The following is a 20983-nucleotide window of genomic DNA, read 5'->3' on the forward strand; positions in this document are numbered from 1 at the left end:
TTTTTTTTCTGTGTACAACACTAAATCGTCATATTCTGCCTCCATTTCTGTTAGAAAAGAAAGAAACTTGCAGTGTGTGTCAAGGTCTGATTTTTGCCCTTAATTAGATTCACACACACTTCATTACAGTTTTCATAACATCCCCCATCTCCAGAATTTTACCACACAGAGCCTCCTGATGTATAATGCAGTGCAATAAAGGGCAATTGATTCCAGCCTTCCTTAGTAAGCCAACTAAGCCTGTTTGAGTACTTCTCGTGTTCCTCTAATAATTGATTTGGAGCCATCTGTCACAATAGCTGTGAGATTGTTGATGTCACTAGTACCATTTATAACCTTCATAACTGCATCATAAATGTCTTGACCTTTGGCTGTGTTATGCAATGACTCTAATACTAGTAGCTCTTCATTAATAACAAAGTCTTTGGAAACAGTTCGAATGAAAATTAGAAGTTGAGCTGTATCAGTTACGTCAGTTGATTCATCCAGAGCCAATGAGAAGTAAGCTGAATCTGTAATAACACTTTTTAATTTATTTAATATGCGAGAACCTATTTCCTCAACTCTTTTTGTTACAGTTTTTTTGATAGTGGGACACTTTCAAACTCACTGGCAATTTTATCTTCCCCAAAATGCATGTGCCATTTTCACAGAACAGTATTTTACAAATTCACCATCAGATAATGATTTTTTTTGCTTTTGCTATCACTGCACTTACAACAAACAATGCCAAGAGTGAGCTATTTTGTATTGATGTTGGTTGAGTAAAAATAGATTTCTGAGCACCAACCTTTCTCTTCAAATTACATACAATTTTAATACGTACTTGTCCAACGTATTCTTGGTATTTAGCGGTATGGTGCTGTATGTAGTGGTGTATGAGGTTATATTCCTTGTGCACAGACAATACTTGCAAACACTCACAGCACTATGGTTTGTTGTCGTTATTGTTTATAAACAGAAATTCATTTTCCCATTTCTCCTGAAATGACCTCTTTTCTTCACAGATCTTACGTTTCTTACTCGTAGTACACAAAGGCTGAAGTAACTGACCAGGGGACTGTGATACTGAGTCTCTGAAACTGATCACTGTAACCAAAGCAGAGCAAGTGACTTTCAATGATGCATTACTCTGGAGCGCATAGAAATCTACCACTTCCACTACTACGAATCGCACAGAGAAGCAGTAGATTTTATAAATCGAGTAATCTTTTTAAAGCGATTTTGATTCCGTGTTGAGAATATAAATTATTTCCATCATCAGAAATAATGAATAACTAGTATATCAATCAGAAAATCTGCGGTTGAAACTAATACCTAAATTGATAATACATATAATTGAATATAGTTTTTATCCTGCCGCGGGCTGCACAAAATCACATTATGGGCCTGCTGTTGGCCATCTATGATATAGATAATGAATAACAGAGGGGATAATGTACATCCTTGTCTGATACCAGATTTAACATAAAACCATCCTCCTGTACTTCTTCAATTCTAACTGCTGACTTACAACTCAAATAAAGACTAAATATTGCTTGATATAATATAATGCTCCATTGACACCATACAACTGTAGCACTTTGAACAGCTTCCCTCTTGGCACCCTGTCATATGCCTTTTCCAGATCGACAAAACTTAAATACAGATCTTTATTATATTCCCATTATTTCTCAACTATTTGTCATAACATGAAAATTTGATCCTGACAGCCTCTATTTGGCATGAATCCAGCTTGTTCTTCACCAAGCTTCCCTTCCACAATCCTTCTCAACCGTTTCTCAAGTAGATTTGAATAAAACTTACCTGGAACACTCAGTAGAGAAATACCTTTGTAATTCTCACATTCAGTTTTATTTCCCTTTTTATATATGGATATTGTGAAAGCTCTACTCCAATCATCTGGAATTCGTCCTTCTGTCCAGGTCTTCTGATCTATGCAGTGCAGCCACTGTAAGACTTTTATACCTCCATAATTGAGCATTTCTGGTCGAATATCATTTACACCCACTGCCTTTCCACATTTCAGGCTTTTTCTACTTCAAGTATCGATATGTATTCCTGATTGCATGTCTGTTAAGTGTTTTTTAATACTGTGCTGTCATCACAGCTTCTTTCATTTAGCAATTTTTCAAAGTAATTACTCCATACATCAAGGATATCTTTTTCACCAGTTTTCAAGTCACCTTTATCATCTCTGATTCCTTTTACAGCACTCTTTTCTCCATTTCTAAGCTTTTCAACAACCTCCAGAATATTTTGCCACCTTCTTGATATTCATTTTCTATGTTCCTACCAAAGTCTTCCAATGACTTTTGTTTAGCTAGTTTTATGCAATGTTTAGCTTTCTTACATTTGTCTCTGTATTCCCTAAGAACACAAGATGACTTATTTGCCAGGAATTTTTGATATGCTTTCTTCTTTTCCTTCACTGTCTCTTTAACTTCCTGTGTCGGCCAAGGATTTTTCTATCTTTGCAGACAACCTCATCACATGCCTCTCTAGCTGAATCAATCAACATTTTCTTCAGGGATTGGCAGTGGCTCTCCAAGTTTTGGTTCTTGTTTTCAAACTCTTTCATTTTTTCTTGAATAATGTTTGTGTATTTTAGTCTACAGTTTACATCTGAGAGCTGCTCAACTTTTATTCTTTTTAAACTTTCTTACATGTTCTTCTTTTCAATATGACATTCAAACTTATCCTGCTCAAGACTAAATGGTGATCACTTCCAATTTCAAATCCTCTGTACACTCTAGTGTCCTGCACCAGAGAGAAAATATCACTATCAACAATAACATAGTCAATGAGACTTTTCTTATTCCTTGCCTCTTCTCCTCATGTAAATTTGTGCACATCTTTATGTTGGAGCATTGTGTTAGTAATAACCAGTCCAGAACACACATATTACAGAAACCAATCGTCTGTGCAAAAGTAAGGGGGGGGGGGGGAGTGAGTTGGCAAGAGATGGGTCATTAATAAATGTAACTGATCTGCTCTGTATTGAGTCAAGCATTTTGAGGGCCTCACCCCATATGTGAGAGCAGTATTCAATAGTAGGGCAGATTTGTGATTTGTATAAGGTTAACAACTGCTCAGCTGTGAAGTAACATCTTGAGTGAAAGAGGAATCCTCATTTTTTAGAAGCTATGGATGCAATGGTTGTGATGTATTTATGCCAGGAGAGGCTTGATGTCAGGGTAATTCCAAGAACAGAAATATCAAATTGTCTGGAAATTTGGGTGTTGTCAAAAAAAAAAAAAAAAAAAAAATTGGAGAAAATGGTTCTTTTTTATGAAAAATAAGACAGTGTTAAATCTTGAATGAAGAGATTTCGTTGTGAAATATCTCATTCAGGATTTAACAAGCATCAAATCACTGAGAGAAATACTTGTATATAAGTAGAGATGTTAATTGCTTGAAAAATATTTAAATAAACGCTTTTAATATTGAACTGTTCTATGTAAGATAATATTACCTGTTCTTGTAAATTTAACAATGGAAGAAAAATTAAAAATTGATGAGAATTATGTTAGTATGTAAAAGTGAGTTCAAAGTTTGCAAATGAGACATTCGAATTAGTAACATGCCCCACGACAGTCACGTACACACGGAGATGTTGCACGCAGGATTTTCCCAGGAGATGCGAGGAGAAGGACCGGATTCTTGATTGTGAGTTCCAGGCTGGCCCATCGGAAATACAACTGTGAGGAAGAAGGAGTGAGCTGTGGAAAGAATTGTAAGGATCGAGAGATAGACCCGATGAAGCCCGAAGGTCCTGGTAACATAAGAATCTTTTAATATCCCTTGTGTGTATAAAAGAATTTTGTGTGTAATGATGCAAAATTATTCATTAATGGGACCTATATAAGATATGAAACAGGACTTTAGGGCTTAGCCTGATACCAGAATGTTTTGTCTCTGAGAGTGAATTCTGACATAGTGTGGTGATAATTTGTATATAGTATGTTATAGTTAGTAATGCTTGAAGTTTGATAAGTTAAACATTGAGAGAAATTGTAGATCCACTTGTTGGAAATCAATGAATTGATTCATAATTAATATTGTTTTGTGGTAGAATTCAACTAGGAATGCTGAAGTATTGTATAGTTAAGTCTGTTAACTTAGGAGAAAGATTTACTTTAGTCATATGACCAGTCTTGTAAATCTGTATTGTGATAGTTTGATGAATAAACCCTTTTTCTTTTACCTAACAAATTGCCTGATGTATGAATCCAATGCACCACTCATCAAAATAGAACCTGAGTGGAACTAATTATTTGGGGAAGACCACGACTGCAATGAGAGTTTAAATCAAGGGATTTAGCTAACTTGGAAACTGTTATTATATAAATTGTATAACCGTGTGTCACTCTGAGAGTTCACTCCTTGATTAAGAAGCTTTTCTGATCTAAGGGTTCTGGATGGCACAGCATTAACAAATTTTCCAGAACCCAACGAGGAGACAGCTCCAGATTTTCAATAAAGGAATTGGCTCTATTCAGGGGCAGTTTCTTTGTTTATCGAATTCGCACACATGGGCAATCTAAGTGACGGCCACAGAATTGATAGGCCACAGAATTGATACATTTTGAGTATCGATAGGGCATATAAAGGGGAACCAGAGAGTAATGTTCCCTACTTAAATAATGCCATAATAAATTAAAAAAAGGAAACAAATACATTTATAACAACAGTACTGTGTTTTTTTATTAGCATTGAAATTGATAAGCTTATCTAAACCCCATTGGATGATGGTTTGGAGATCAGAATTGAGAGCAGGTGGTTGAAGTTCTGTAGGTTGAGGTGAAATGTGTAGAGTAAGGTTTATCAAATGAAAGGGAGGAGTGCAATCATCTGCAAAACTGTGTATTAAGTTGGAGATCAGCTGAAGTAGGGGTCATTGATATATAGTAGGAAGAGGGTTGGTGAGAGGACAGAACCCCACAATTAATTGAATGGTGAGAGGATAAGGAACCATCCACCACACATAGTGTGCGTCCAGACAGAAAGCTGGCAATCCAACTACAAAAATCAAATGATGGCAACTTGCTTAGTAAGTATTTGTGCCAGACCCAGTCAAATGCCTTGGAGATATCAAGTGCAACCACTTGAGATTTGCCGAACCTCTCCATGGCATTTAATGTACCTGAGCCAGTACTAAGGACAAAAAATGGGAATGGGATATTTAGATAACGCATCAAGATAGGGGTGGGACAAAGGGATCACTGCATTTCATGTATACTAATGCCAGGAGTATTAGGAACAAAAAGGAAGAATTTTTGGCCTTGATTGACTCTTCCTGGCCACAGGTTATTGGCATTAGTGAAACATGGCTGACGGAAGATGATATAGTTAGTGGGATAGAATGTCTAGGTTATAGTGTGTTTAGGAGGGACAGAGAGAATAAAATGGGGGAGGGGGTGTTATTGATGACAGCTGATGAACTGCAGCCAAGGAGAATTGAAGTTGTATCGCAGGATAGTGAAAAGAGCTCATTTGAGGCTATTTGGTGTGAGATTGAGACTGGCAGAATAAAATATACAGTTGGGTGCTACTATAGACCAGGTGATGGAATAGATGGTGGAGATAGTATGCATAAACAAATTGATGAAATGAGTGGAAGGAGGGGATTTCAACTATGGTAACATTGATTGGAAGGAGGAGAGGACACATGTGAGGAAGGAAATGGATTTTATTCAATTATTAAGGGATAACTATCTGAGACAGCATGTAACTGAAAATACTAGGGATGTGAGAGTGCTTGACCTGGTAACAGCATCTGAGAATTTGACTGTAATGAATATGACCATGTTGCCACCTATTGGTGAGAGTGATCAATAAGGTCTTGACATGGGAGGTGGCTAAAGGCGTGGAATTTTTGATTAAGACAGGGTATATGTGGAATTACCGTGATGGCAAGTATGACAAGCTTAGGAGATTGCTTGGATCAGTGCAGGCCAGAAGGGTAACAAGTGTGGTAAAAAAAGCAAAAGCAGATTATGAAAGGAAACTAGCTATGCAAGCTAAAGAGAATCCCAAACAGTTCTTTCAATATGCTGCAAGCAAGAAAAAAACTGTACACGGCAAAATGATTTTAAGGAATGACGATGGTAAGGAGGTCACTAAATCAGTCGATATAGTGGAGTTACTGAGCGAGCACTTTGCAAAAGTATATCATCCAGGTGGTGACATTGAAAAAATGAAGGAACCATTAGTTTATACGGGAATTGTGATGAATGAAGTGGAGGTGAATAGTCTATTACAGAATCTTAAAGTGAATACATCTGTGGGATTGGATGATATACCAGCACGGGTTTCGCATGAGGCGGCTAAAGAATTATCAGTGCCCTTGACCATGTTGTTTAATCAGAGTCTCGGGTCTGGTTTAGTCCCTAAGGTGTGGAAAGAGGGGAAAATAGTTCCACTGCATAAAGGAGAATCCAAGAGTACGGTTGCAAATTACCGACCGATCAGCATATCAGGAGTCGTTGTCAAGGTCTTTGAGAAAGTAGTCAAGGGAAAAATACCGGAATGGATTGATGAAAATGAGATACTGTATGGGGGACAGCACTTTGTGAAGGGTAGATCATGCCTAAGTAACTTGCTCAAGTTTTATAACAAGGTGACGGCTGAACTGGATAAGGGTAATGGGCTTACAGTGATACTGCTGGACCTGGCAAAGGCGTTTGACAGGATACCACATGGAATTCTAATCCGTAAACTACAACATATGAGAATGGATATAGGGTTGGTGAGATGGATAGGTGGGTGGTTGATGGAGAGATATCAAAGAGTAGTTTATTCAGGAGTAGAGTCCAAAAGACGGCCTATGACTAGTGGTGTGTCACAGTGTTCTGTTCTTGGACCACTGCTGTTTAATTTGTTCATTAACGATATAGGGAAGGATCTAAGAGGAACAGTTCATTTGTTCGCTGATGATGCAAAGTTGGGTAGGGCAATAGTGAATGCAGAAGATGTCAAAATCTTGCAGGATGACTTGGATAGATTGGAGTTCTGGGCTAAGGAGAATGGATGTCAATTTAATGTGACAAAATGTAAGGTTATGCATGTTGGGGTGAAAAGATTAGCAGCAGTATACCACATTGGTGGAACTGTACTCCAAGAGATTGACGAAACCAGGGACTTGGGAGTGTTGGTGGATAGGGAGATGAAGTTTAGGGGGCACATTGCAAAAGTAGCTAAATCAGCTCATCAACTCCCTTGGTTGTTGAAAAATACCTTGACGAGCAGAGACAAGCAAGTTATTGTACCTCTGTACTGAGCCTCAATAAGACCTCATCTTGACTACTGTGCCCAGATTTGGTCACCTAGGTTCCTTCTTGATGGGGAGGAGGCGGAGAGGATCTAGAGGCAAGTGACTAAGATGATAGCGGGTCTATGGAATGAACCATATGAGAACAGATTGAGGATTTGTGGGTTGCAGAAATTAGTTGATAGGTGGAAAAGGGAAGTATGATTGAGACATTCAAATTGCTAAAGGGTTTCTAAAGGATTAATTCAGAGGATATTTTTGAGATCAGGACTGGTAGTGGGAGAACTAGGGGGACACCTATGGAAGCTGGGCAAGAGTGTGGTTAGCAGGGGTGTTAGAGCTGGGTTTTTTACTTTTAGAGTGGTAAACGAGTGGAATAAGCTGCCAGAGTCTGTTGTGGGTGCTATGACGGTGAGTGAGTTCAAGGCAAGGTATGATAGATACTGTGAGAATGTCGTATAGTTGTGTGGACATGATGTTTAGGGCCTCCCTCGATGAATCTAAGGACTTCCTGGAGTCGCGCGTAATAATAATTTGTTCAGAGATGGGTGACATATGTGAGCATGTTGATCAGCAGTGACAGAATCCTGGCAGCCGTTTATTAGGTGGGTACCTTCAAGGTAGTGTAGGAGTTGGGAATTGTTGATTTTTTTCCATTACTTTAGACAGGACTGAGGTGAGCGAAATAGGGCGGTAGTTGGAATGCAGTGACTTGTCGCCCTTTTGGGGAATGGGTTGAATATAGGTCAATTTCCTGGCTGTGGGATAGATACCACTGGAGTAAGACAGTATATACAAGCGACATAAGATAGGAGTCACTTCTGGTGCACAAACTTTCAAGGCAATTAAAGGGATGCCATCAAGGCCAGGAGAATTCTTTTGTGTCTAATTTGGACAGTATTCTTCTGATCTCTTTTCTGGCAAAAGATATAGTGGGCACTGTATGTTGGGCAACTGGAATGGTTGGGGGGGGGGACATTTATCCTTGTCAATTGGAAGCAAAGTGTGAGCCCAGGAGATTGGCTTTTTCTGTAGGTGATGATGCAATAGAGCCATCTTTTGGAAAACCAGGGTTTAGTTAAGAATGGCAGGTCAGAGTACTGTGGAGAATGTATGTTTACATGCTGGTGAGGTTTACTTTGGTGATAAGTTTGTTGTACCTGTTTTCGTTGGAAGCCAGAAACAATAGTTCAACAATGGTAACGAGGCATAGAAGTTGCAGAGGATGTCTCAATTGGCACTGTTATAATGCCAAACTACTCTGTATGGGAGTGACTGTATAATTGTTGTTGCATGGGAGAGGAGATGAGCACTGATTGTGGTCAGAATTACCTACGGAGCCCACTACATTCACTGTGTATTTGGAAGAGTCATTGGTAAGGAAGAGATCTAGGGTGTTTGGAGAGTGGTTTGGGTTATTAGGTATTCTGGTTGGCATCTGAACAAGTTGTGTAAGGTTATTAGTGATGCTAAATGTTTCAGCATCTCTGCCTGCAAGATTTGTACAGCTGGAGGAGGAAAGCCAGCTGGTGCTGTGGACATTAAAATCTCCTAGGGGGATGATTTTGCTGTTGGGAAAATGGGACTGGAGAAAATCAATTTTTAAGGAGAGGAAGTTTAAGAGCTCAGAATGGTTGGTTGCATCAGGGGAGCAATAGCGATAGCAAATGAATTTGACTGAGTGGGGAAGGGATATTTTCAACCAAAGAAGGTCAAAGTTGGGCGATTCTAGGTTGGGTGCTCTCTGGCAAGGTATGTCAGAGCAGATGTATGCACAGATACCACGCTTGGGTCGAAAGGAGTTAATCGTTAAATACAAATGAAATATCTTTATACAACATTTCAGTTTTTTTTTTTTTTTTGTGGGGGGGTGAGGTGTATTTTTACTTCATTCACCTTAGTTCCCATATAAGGCATTGGTTCCTCATTCCTGCAATATCACTGCCTGGATGATATTGCAAAGTGTTCACTTAGTACTTTTACTATTTCGACGTTGGACGATTCTAGGTTGGGTGCTCTCTGGCAAGGTATGTCAGAGCAGATGTATGCACAGATACCACACTTGGGTCGAAAGGAGTTAATCTTTTAACTGCTGAGATACTAAATAACCAGTATGACCCTCCTTGCTGAGTTATTTTCACAATTATAAAATATTTTATAATATATGAATAGTTACTATAATGTATTACACATTTTTGCACCGTTTTCTTGTATGAATTGAAGTCACTGAACAAAACTGTTATATAGGAATTTTATTTTCAAGTTAGGGATGTCCAAAATTTATCTTGAAATTTATTTGTTTATTCCATGTCAAATAATGTCACACAACTTCAAGTGAGAAACACTTCCCCAAAAATATTTCAATACTTTAGTAGTGTGTGGTAATTTTGAAAGCAGGGGTGTACACATAAGGCTATACCACATTTGGCACACACATATACCGGCTCTCTTTTCTTTTTCTTTGCCCCAATGTGGTATTTGAACAAACATGACAATGCCTAGTGGGATTTGCTTTCTTGGGTGTGGGTGGCACAGGTATTAGGAAATGTCTTTCCCTCAGTCTGAGGGGTTCATCACCCTGCGATGGTCGTCCAGATGTAGTGGTCAGTCTTGGCATGTGGAACTTTTGAAAAATTTCTCTGATAAGAGTCAATCGAAACTTAGCATGTATGATATTTTCACCAGTATGTACATTATACAAAATATGTAAATTGAGAACAGTGAGATCCAAGAGATGGAAAAAGAATTTTCTATACCATTTGAAGGCCTTTTGCACACATTCAAGAGAACTAACCATCATGTCTGTCCTGTCCACAGCCCCATATTCCTATTATAATCCTGACACATTCAGGTTTCATTATTGGTGTGTTTGTTGTCCTGTCAACTTTCCCTGATTGTTTCATAGAGTCTGTATGGAGTGTGGTCAACATACAAACTTCTCATTTATCAATCCATTTTACCACCATTATATTATCTGTGTCTGGATTCTACCTGTCCTTTGTATAATTTTTTGTTCAGTTTCGGCAACCCCTTCCTGTTTTTCCTAACAGTTCCAATGCATTGGTATACCATTTTTATGTAGTCAGTTGTACAGAGGAGGGCCAGAATACCAATTGTCTAACCACCACAATGTGTGCCCTTTCTGCAAATACTTTGCCACTAGGGTTTGCACCACGGCCCCAGAAATCCCAAATTCATGTTCTGGAATAATGTCTGTAGTTGTCCCTGCACTGCAAAATCTAACGCAAATCCAGTCTCACAGTCACACAACAGAAAAACTTTGATCCCGAATCTATGTCTTTTCAAAGGAATGTACTGTTTGAACTGGAGGCGGCCCTTGAACAGTACTAAGCTCTCGTCAATACATATATTTTGAAAAGGGTTAAATACTTCACTGCAGGTTTTTCTCAGATGATCGATAATTGGTTGTAGTTTGTGTAGTCTTTGTCCCGGAACCCGAGTTTCATTGTCATTGAAATATAAACTACGTAAAAGGAATCTGTCCCTGGACATGTAGTCTATGAACTGTGGAGTAGCCATGAGGGATCCTTGGACCAATATTCTGCTATTGTTAGTTTTTGTTACCATAGCCATAAGCATTATGATTTAAAAAATATATATATAATTCCTCTGGGGTAGTATTTTTCCATTTTTGCAAACAAGATTGGGGTGCTGGTGGTAGTTTCTGAGTCAAAAATATATAATATTTATTAATTTTGTCAGCAATATGAAGGGTGAAAAATAGTTTGAAAAAAATCAAAAACAATTGAGCCATCATCTATAATTGCTGAAATGCCTGAATTATCATTACTGAATTGGTGAATTAACTGGTGGACGAAAATTTGTATCGCACCATTGAAACAATGAAGTGTCAGTACGATTTCTTTTTCACGGATGCACTGGTGCTGGTTGTTCGTTATCTTAACTTTCACTATCACTATTTTCTAAAAAATAAATATCATCATTGTCACTGAAATCTGATAAATCGGAAGGTAAAGTTTCTAATACTTCTACTAATTCCGCCTCAGTAATTAGTAGAAGTATTAGACACTGCTGTCTGCTTGTCGAAGCCATTTTTACTAACCCTGGAATCACTGCATCACGTGATTGCCTGGCTCCTATTGTCAAGGATGGCTCTGATAACATCGTGCATAGACTCGCAATTTTTTTTTACGAAGATAGCACCACAAAGCAGACAGAAGCTTGAAAATTAGTTCCTTCTAATCCAAAGAGATGGCACTATAAGCCAGCTCAATTCAAATGCTTTCACAAACTAAATTAAATTAGTATTACACATTGAAAGTTCAAATCAAGTTAACTCGACTGTAGCAAGGTCGCCATTTTTTTCCGTGCTCAAGTTAACTCGACCGTAGCAGTTAAAGGGTTAAAGAGTGTAGACTTAGTAAGGTTGAGATGAATAATTCTGGGGGGGGAGGTGAGATTTGGGATTCTGCCAGAAAGAGTAGGTGGGTTTGGTAGACTGAAGATGGTAGTGGACACTTATTAAGGTAAGAGTTTAGGCCATGGATGTTGGTGAAATGGATATGTAGGATTCTGTGAATCATACGTTTGACTGAAAAAGTCTTGCACATTTCCTATGCAGTGCCTACATACTGGTCTCCATAGTGGCATCACTTGATTTTTGCACCAAATTTAACTTGTCTGTAATCGATGATCCAACTGTTGTCTCCATTTTGACATTTTTCTTTAAGTTCTCTTCAAAGCTGGCATCCTTGTTCTTTCTGGGCAAATGTTAGGTCTGGTTGAGCACGTATACACAATTGGGAAAAGTGTCTTTGAACATATTGTTGATCGCTGTTATCAATTTTGATGTGCTTGTCGGCATGTTGTAAGTCACTTTTATGAGGTGTGGAAAGTTTGTTCCATCCTTTCTTTTATTTATGTGTCCAAAATGATGGCACTTGACAATATTTTTAGAATCAATGTTGCTATTCATTCTTCTTGAATGCCTTCTTTTACTGCTTTTCCATTTTACTTGGAAAGTTCAAAATAACGGTGTCTAATTTTTTGTCTTTGACCTCCATCGAGTCATGCACCATTGATGTGATTAAGTTGCGGAATTCATTTGTAGGTAAGGGTGAAGTTGCATCGCGGCACTGATTGTCAGTTAGTTCAAGCTTGGTTTTAGTACTCGTATTTTGGAGGAAAAAGTTTCTTTCATAGCATTGATGCGCTGTTCGAGGTTTTCAATTTGTTTGTCTAAGTTCAGGCGCTGTTTTACAGAAGGGAGGCACAGCGAACAGAAAAAGGGCTGGTTGAGGTCGATAAATATCTTGTGCACCAATTCATCTATTTTTGCACAGGAAGTGTGTAGCCAGTGGCAACAGAACTCGCACATTATATTGGTGACATGAATTTTACAGCTGCAGCACTCTTGTGGGTTTGTCGGCTATCAATGGCACTGCACTGGTGAGACACAGGGTGCTCATTTGTAATTGGCTTTTGTTGCCACCATTTCTGCTTTGCCCGGTAGGCATAGTGGGAGCTTACATGTGGCTGATTTTTAAATCGAAAGATAACTGATTTAATGCACTATAAGTAATTACAATTTTTGCATAAGTAATCGCTCCTTAGTACTAGTGCCAGCTGTTCAGATTTCTGTTTAATGTTTAATTTGAATGAAAAACACTTACAGTAATGAAAAATGCAGGAGCACAAGTTTAGAGTCTGATGATGTCTTTAGAGATGATGATAGTACTACAAGGTTGGGTTATATGTGGTTTTTTGTGCATATATTTCTGAGTGGATACCTGAGTGATGAGAAAACAGAGCATGTCTAGAAGGGAGTGATAAACTATTTCTGGACTGTGGAATATTGAGTAAAAAGGATAGACTGAAGGAATTTGCTCTGCAATGAATGGAGATAAGAGAAGAGTGGTATAAGTTGTTGAGAGGAATAGCATATCAGACATATATATGAGAAATACTGCATAGGATAGAAAGCAATCGGACAATGAGAGGGCATCTTTGGAAATAAGGGTCATGTGAATACAGAAATGAAAAGTAGATTTTATGCATGGAGAGAGTGGTGGGAGTGAAATGCAGGTAAATTCTCTAATGTCAATATATTTAAGATGAGCTATGATGTGTACTGTAGTTTGTAAAGAGTTTGATCGTCCAGCACTGTGTGCATCAGCTACTGTACATGTCCTCTTCAGGGAAGTGATGCACAACAGCTGTCACTTTTCCAATCATACGGTTTTCATTCAAATATGGATGAAAACACAAATACAGTTTCTCATTAGGTGTTAATTTGCCCATAAAATGCAGTGCATAAATTTGGTACAAAGACTTTTTAGTAATATTTTAAATTTGTGCTTTTCTATTTAACTAAGTTTGGAAACATATATTGCAAGGGATACTGTGTCAAAATAATATATATTCATTAATACGGATACTTACAGGTTCTTGGTATTTTTCATTAAGTTCCATTTCAGCTTGATACAAATCCTTCATTATAGAGAGCATGCTTTGGTTGTAACTTTTCTGTAATTCTTCTAGCTAAAATACATAGTTATACTGTAGTTAGAGAAAATTAACACTGCAATTTATTATTTATCATAAAAGGAATTATACCTAATGTGATAATAAGTTTCCTTTTGAAACTTATTATGGCCAGTGAAATTGAGAGAACAATTTCACTGGCCATCATATGTAATTACTATGCAAGCCTCTTTAGGAGTCAAGGACTCATTGAGTGATGACTTCTTCCAGCTTACACACAATGACTAAATACCTATCATATCTTTCTTTAAAAACACCAAAGAGTCAATCATAACATCTACCATAGTCCCCCCCCCACACACACACGAGACATAAGAAGACCCGAATTTCACATATGCTTCCTTATTACACTCTTACTCAGTTTCCAGGGATGACTAAGTTCTCTCCCCACCATCCATTAGCTATAAATTCTTACTTGCATCTATACTGTAAACATCCTCTCACAACATACATGTTTCTATTGCATCTCACCAACTGCTCTCAATACAAAGAACCTTCCCCTCTCTGTCTATTATTAAAATATTTAAGATCATATTCCTTCAGTCTTTCTCCATATGCACACTGCCATAGGCCAGTTATCATTCTAGTTATCTCCACTGGGTCTCTTCAAACTCTTTCCTCTGGATCCAAGTAACTGTATTTGAGCTCAGTGGCCAAGACTTTGGTCATACCAAAGTATGGAAGAATAACTTTATTATTCTTGCAAATTAGTGTTCTCTTCAACATTGTAATTATTGATGTGATGACTTAACTTTATTTTCCTATTCATTGTAACCTCAAGTCACAAGCTTTAATGGCTACTCCTAACAAATTTCTATTATTACAGCTGCTGCAATATCCTGCAAAATACATCTTCCCGTTCACAATCATGAACTAACATTTATGCCCATAGAACCAGTTTCTTTAAATCAGTCCCTTAGCATCTTTACTAATAACTTTGCATCATAAGCAAACAATTGTATATATCACTTTCAAGCCCAATCCCAATGTCATTAAGGTACATATTTAACAATAATGGCCAAAGTACATTCATTAGGAATTATGCTTGAATTATGATTCAAGTTGAATACCAAGTCAAAGGCATTATTATTATTAGTAGTAGCAGTAATATTATGAAAAAATCATTATAAAATGATTATAAAAAATCATATTATTTTTATAATAATGATGCATCACGATCTTTTATCATGGATGGCATTTTAACATTTTATCACAGGAGATCCACATCCTCATACTAAAAGATCATCAAACCATTCCTTAAACCCATCCATGGTTTCTGCACTCACCACACTTTGTGCCAGTACATTCCACTCACCAACTACTCTCGATGCAAAGAACCTTCTGCTCACTCTCTTGCTCACACTCTCCTTACAGCTTCCAATGATGGCATGTTGTTCAACCCTTGTCTCCTTCTATTTTATGAAAATTTCCTCATGAATCTGCTAATAATCCCTCACCAACTTATATGTCTCAATATTATCCCCCCCCCTTTCCTACTCACAAGGCTCTGCAAGTTACATTCTTTAATCTGTCCTCATATTCCACATTCCACAGATTTAAAACTGACTTAGTGAACCTTCTCTGGACCTCTCTAACATATGATCATCCTACTGAAATCCACACATAAGGAACCTTACTACATCCTACTGAAATCCACACATAAGGTTCCTCACATAAGGAACCATAATCTCTTTGCTTCTGCATGTCAAGGTCCTTCACATCATTGCTGTAATCCATTGTGATGATCTTATCAATGTGATAAGATCATCACAATTAAAATTTTATCAATGTGATTCATGAACTTCAAGTCTCTGTCCACCATTACTCTCACATCTCTTCCACCTCCTTCAAAATTTCTCCATTAATTGTATACTATGCATCCCAAACCTTGACTACCAAATTTCAAGACATTACTGCACTTTGCAATATTAAACTGATAGCACCACTCACATAATCTATTGAGACCCTCCTGCAGGGCCATAACAATTGCTTTGTTGCTCAAAGTTCTTCCCATTTAATCCTGGCCCAACATTATTAACATTCAAAATAAACAATAATGTCCCTAAGACAGAATCCTGCTGTACTCCACTATTGACTTTCCTCTTTGGGGCTAGCACTCTTCCATACATTACTTGCTGATACTTATCTGAGAGTCAATCTTTTCCAATCATGTCCATTTCAGTTTAATTACCAGCTTGTTGTGTAACAATTTATCAGAGGCCGTTGAAAAATCCAATCCAAGGTGATGCATATAGAATGTACCACTGTATATGAATCACCCTTATCTGACGAATTCGTCATCTTGTTGTGGTTACTAAGTAGATTGTCAAAAGACTTCTCCTTAACAAACTCATGTTGACCATCATAGGGTTATCAACCTATTTCTAAATACTAGTCCTCTCTAAAGCCTGAGTCTATTCCTCCCCCACCCCACCTTTGATGTGGAACAATTTTGCCCACTTTCCACTCATTTGGTACTTGTCCACTGCAAGACGCATTCAACAGGTGTATGTGCACACACACACACATCAAGGGTGGCATTAATTCCCTAGAGTATTCCTTGCAAATATGCAGTGATTTATTGCCAACTCCTATTGCCTTATTAACACCAAGTTTACTCAATTCCTAATATACCTGCTGCTCACTTACTGTCAGTCCTTCCAGCTTCCCGTGATATTGCTTCACAAGGATGAAATACTCTGATAAACTGCTAATTGAATACTTCAACGATATCCTCTACATCAGTTAGCAATCTATCATTGTCATCAACTATCATCATCCTACCACAGTCATTATTTCTTCTACTTGCTACATATTGAAAGACCTCGCTATGATTTTATTTATTTATTTATTGCTTCATTGGCTAATTTCTGCTCATACTGCACTTTTGCTGTCTTTACCAACTGAGTCACCTTTTTGCCTGCTCTTTATGCAAGTGATTATTACCAACAATTATCTTATGCTCCACAGTACCTTCTTTTAAATTTCACGCTTAATCCATTCATTTATCATTTCACTCCTACCTTATTTGGTCTTTTAACCTTTGAAATGCACTCAAATAATGCTGCTATTAAGTAGCTCTTGATAAATGCCCAAGCAGCATCTGTCTTCTTCACATGCTATGGCTCCTAGTTATTCATAATCACTTTCTAATTCTCTTTATTTTCTTTCAGACTTTTGCTGATAGACAATCCAATTACAGTGCAGTGTTCAAGTCAAGCTCTTGTAATAGTGTTAATACCAATAACTTATCTACCATGACCCTTTTATATAGATCTTGCTCAGCATCCAGTTTACTGATGGTTTGGCCAGGAATATATGCTTTACTAAAGTGGTCACTTAATGATCAGCTATTTCTAAAGTACCTTACACTTTCATCAGCTTCTAAAGTCACTAAGGTTATTCTTCCAAAGTAATTTTGACTTAAATATGCCATACAGCAGTGGTGTTCAACCATTTTTACTACGCGAGCTATTTTTCTATAAAAAGTTATTCGGCAATCTACTCTCTTATATATAAGTTATTCGGCGATCTACTCTCTTATATACGAGGGCTGTTCAATAAGTAATAAGACTAATTTTACTGTCGCGAAACCACTCATCACAATATTAATTTCTGTGGAATAAAGAAATGTTGCTGTCTGTATTAACAAAAGAGGTTGATAGATGGCGTACATGGGCTGATGTGCCAGAGTGTCACATGACTAAACGCAAGCTTGTTTCGCCGCACCTATGAGCTGCGACCAGTCATCGAAAGGGAAGCGTCCTTGGAACAGCGTTATGCGATTAAATTTTGTGTGCGTTTGCAAAAATCGGCATCGGACACTTTTAACATGATACGCGAAGCTTTCCACGATGAAGCAATGTCGAGGGCAAGTGTTTTTCGCTGGCATAAAACTTTTAAGGAAGGAAGGCAAAATGTACAAGATCTTGAACGTGAGGGAAGACCTTCAACGTCCATCACAGAGACAATGATCAACACAGTAGCGATTATCATCAGGGAGGATCGCAGAATTACAGTACACCAGCTGCATGTTGTCCTGAATATTTCTGTGGGAAGTGTTCACTCAATCATGGCTGAACATTTGGGACTGAAAAATGTTTGGGCCCGATGGATTCCCAAACTCTTGACACTGGAGCAAATGCAGCATCGAGTGGATGTGTGCACAGAACGGAAAGAAAGACTGGAACAAGAAGGCGACAACTTCTTAAAACGCATCATTACAGCAGATGAAGCTTGGTTGTATCACTATGACCCTACAATGAAACAACAAAGCAGTGAATGGAAGCATCCGTATTCGCCTACCCCCAAGAAAGCAAAAACTGTAAAATTGGCTGGTAAAGTTATGACTATAATGTTTTTTGATTACGAAGGCATTGTTTACCAACACGCTGTAGAACCCGGGAATACTGCAAACAGCTCATACTATGCGGATGTTTTACGGACAATGGTACAGCACACCAAAAGGAAGCGTCCATTGCTGAAGAATGGGTTCTTATTGCACCATGATAATGCAAGGCCACATATTGCTGGTTGTGTAGTGGACATTTTGCAGAAGAACAACATAGATATCCTACCACATCCTCCATACAGTCCTGATCTCGCACCGTGCGATTTCTGGCTGTTTCCTCAGCTCAAGAAACTACTAAGAGGCTGCCATTTCGAAAGCAACAAAGCATGTGTAAAAGCTGCGAGTCGGTTTGGAAAGAACTCTCAAAAAACGGACTTTCACATGTGTTTAAGAAGTGGATGCAACGTTGGGACAAATGCATCACATCTCACGGTAGTTACTTCGAAAAAGACCATGTAAATGATGACGATTAAAGGTAATCTGTTTTCTGTATAAATATAGTCTTATAACTTATTGAACAGCCTCCATAGATCACGTTCCCCAAACCTGATATCTGATTACACACAAATAAACTAAAAAAAAAAAAAAATACACAACTAAAAACTTTATTTGTGTATTTAAAAATTTATTTACCACTTTTAATTATTTTAATACAAAAAAAAAAATATATATATATATATATATAAACTGGAATAAAATATTTATTTCTCTATTTTGGAAAACCAAAGTTAGAAAAAACAACAGATTGATTACAAACTCACAAATTACAGGAAATACTGGCTATTAAAAAAAAAAAGTTAATGTGAAATTTGGCATTGTTTCGACCTCGCAATATTTTCATAGTCAAGTTGATATGAAGAAGTGGCCAATTGCAGACAATCATCCAAATGATCATTTAAAATTTGGTTTCTTAATTGATTTTTTATGAGTCATATTTGAAAAAGGGGATTCTGAGAAGTATGTTGATCTGAAACACAACAGAATTTTTCGTGCAATATCAGTTAATATTGGGAATTTTTCATGTGCATACTTCCAAATGACTTCATTGTTTATTGATTTTAAATGTAAACTATTCTGAATGTTTATTATCTCAAGTTCTACTTCAGCTTGGTTTATATCAAACAGCTCACTAATTTTATTTGAAATTTCTGTGATGTTCAAGTTTCTTGAAATGGATTAATTATAACAGAGACAATCATTTCAGTTTTCTTAAAATCTTTAAATGTTGAATTTATTTCTTCCTCAACTAATTCTATTACACGAATAAATTCTTTTAAATCATAGCGAAGCATTTCTTGATTTTGTTCAAAAAATTTTAATAAATATGGGAGATGTCTAAATTCGCAGTCATTTATATTTTTCTTTAATAAAAGTAAGTATTTTTGGAAAGTTTTTATTGAACTTAACATGTAAATTAAATTTTTATCTCAACCTTGTAACTCTAAATTTAAATTGCTTAATTTCGTACAGAAATCTACTAAAAATGATAAGTGTAACAACCATCTTTTATCATTCGATAATGGATAAATATCTCCTTTTTCATGAAGAAAAATTTTTTATATCATTATTTAATACAAGAAATCTTTCTAACAATTGACTTCTGCTGAGTCAGCGAACATTATTGTACAACAGAAGTTCCCTATCATCATCTACCTGTAATTTAAATAACCACTGTTGCAGGGATTTTCCCTAGAACAGAATTTACAATTTTAAATGTAATATCCAAAACATCTTTTGTGTAATTAATAAACAAAATGCCTTTAGCATCTCAACACATCGATGCCATGATCTTTCCTGCTGATGGAACTGACTTTGTCTTCATTGTCATTGAACAACCGGCTTCTGTCCACTGTTTTGACTGCTGTTTGGATTCTGGTGTGTAATAGTGAATCCAAGTCTCATCCATAGTAATAAATCAATGCACAAAATCAGTTTTATTCTTGTTAAAAATACTCCAAGCAATGTTCAGAGATTTTCATGCGAGTGCATTTTTGATCTGCTGTGAGCAAGCATGGCACTCATCTTGCGCAAAACTTTTTCATTTGCAATTCTCCATGCAAAATATATATACATATCGTGCACTTGATCAATGATTTCTGGTGTTGTCACACTTGTTGGACATCCTTCATGTGGGTCATCTTCATGGCTGGTACGGCCATGTTTAGACTCGGCAGCCCATTTCTTAATTGTCGAAAAAGGAGGAGAAGAGTGCCCATAATGAAACTTCAAATGAATTTCTTTTGGAGTTAAACCTTCTTTTATAAAGAATTTTATAACTACATGATACTCAATTTTATCCATTTCAAGGGATATAGACAAAATCCTCCAAACAAGTAGTTTGTATAAAACAAACTACTTGATAGAATGACTTGCAATTTCACATAGATGCTTATGACAGATGTACCAACTTAGGAAAAAAAAAAAAAAATCTTCTTGAGAGGGCGCTAGTGGGTCAAGCGCTACGAACGCGCTTTGAAGAGCTCCTGATTCAGATAAGTTTTACTAGGAATAATTAAGTATATATGCGTAATTGTTTAAGTAAGAGCGGCTGTAAACGTTGTACGCTACCGATATTATTAGTGTGGGTTTTTTTTTCTTGCTTAAACTAAATACGAAAACGTTAATATTAGACCTAGTAACCTGCAGAGAAAAAAAAATGGCGGCTGCATTGTCATTCCATGATTTTAATTTGGATTTCAGTAGGTTCGTTAAGTGTGAGGTCTGTTATATGTATTCCTTCGATTACATAAATGATTTGTGGATGTTTAGTGCGGATGGAAGAAGGGTGTGTGCGAAATGTGACCTGAACGAGGAATTGATGAATGCGAATATGA

General features: G+C 37.2%; 1 protein-coding gene across 1 annotated transcript in view; it reads right to left on the minus strand.

Annotated features, from left to right (window-relative positions):
* The window catches only part of LOC150102439 (1-phosphatidylinositol 4,5-bisphosphate phosphodiesterase classes I and II-like), a 900535-nt gene that overhangs the window by 84794 nt on the left and 794758 nt on the right, over positions 1-20983 (minus strand). The window contains exon 29 of the mRNA XM_090399636.1: positions 13697-13795. Within this exon, the coding sequence (XP_090255762.1) occupies positions 13697-13795 (99 nt within the window). The remainder of the gene's footprint in view (positions 1-13696; positions 13796-20983) is intronic.

Source organism: Typopeltis vanoorti, chromosome 10 (genome assembly GCF_054136105.1).
Source record: "Typopeltis vanoorti isolate ZY-2024b chromosome 10, IOZ_Tvanoo_1.0, whole genome shotgun sequence".
Classification (NCBI taxonomy): domain Eukaryota; kingdom Metazoa; phylum Arthropoda; class Arachnida; order Uropygi; family Thelyphonidae; genus Typopeltis; species Typopeltis vanoorti.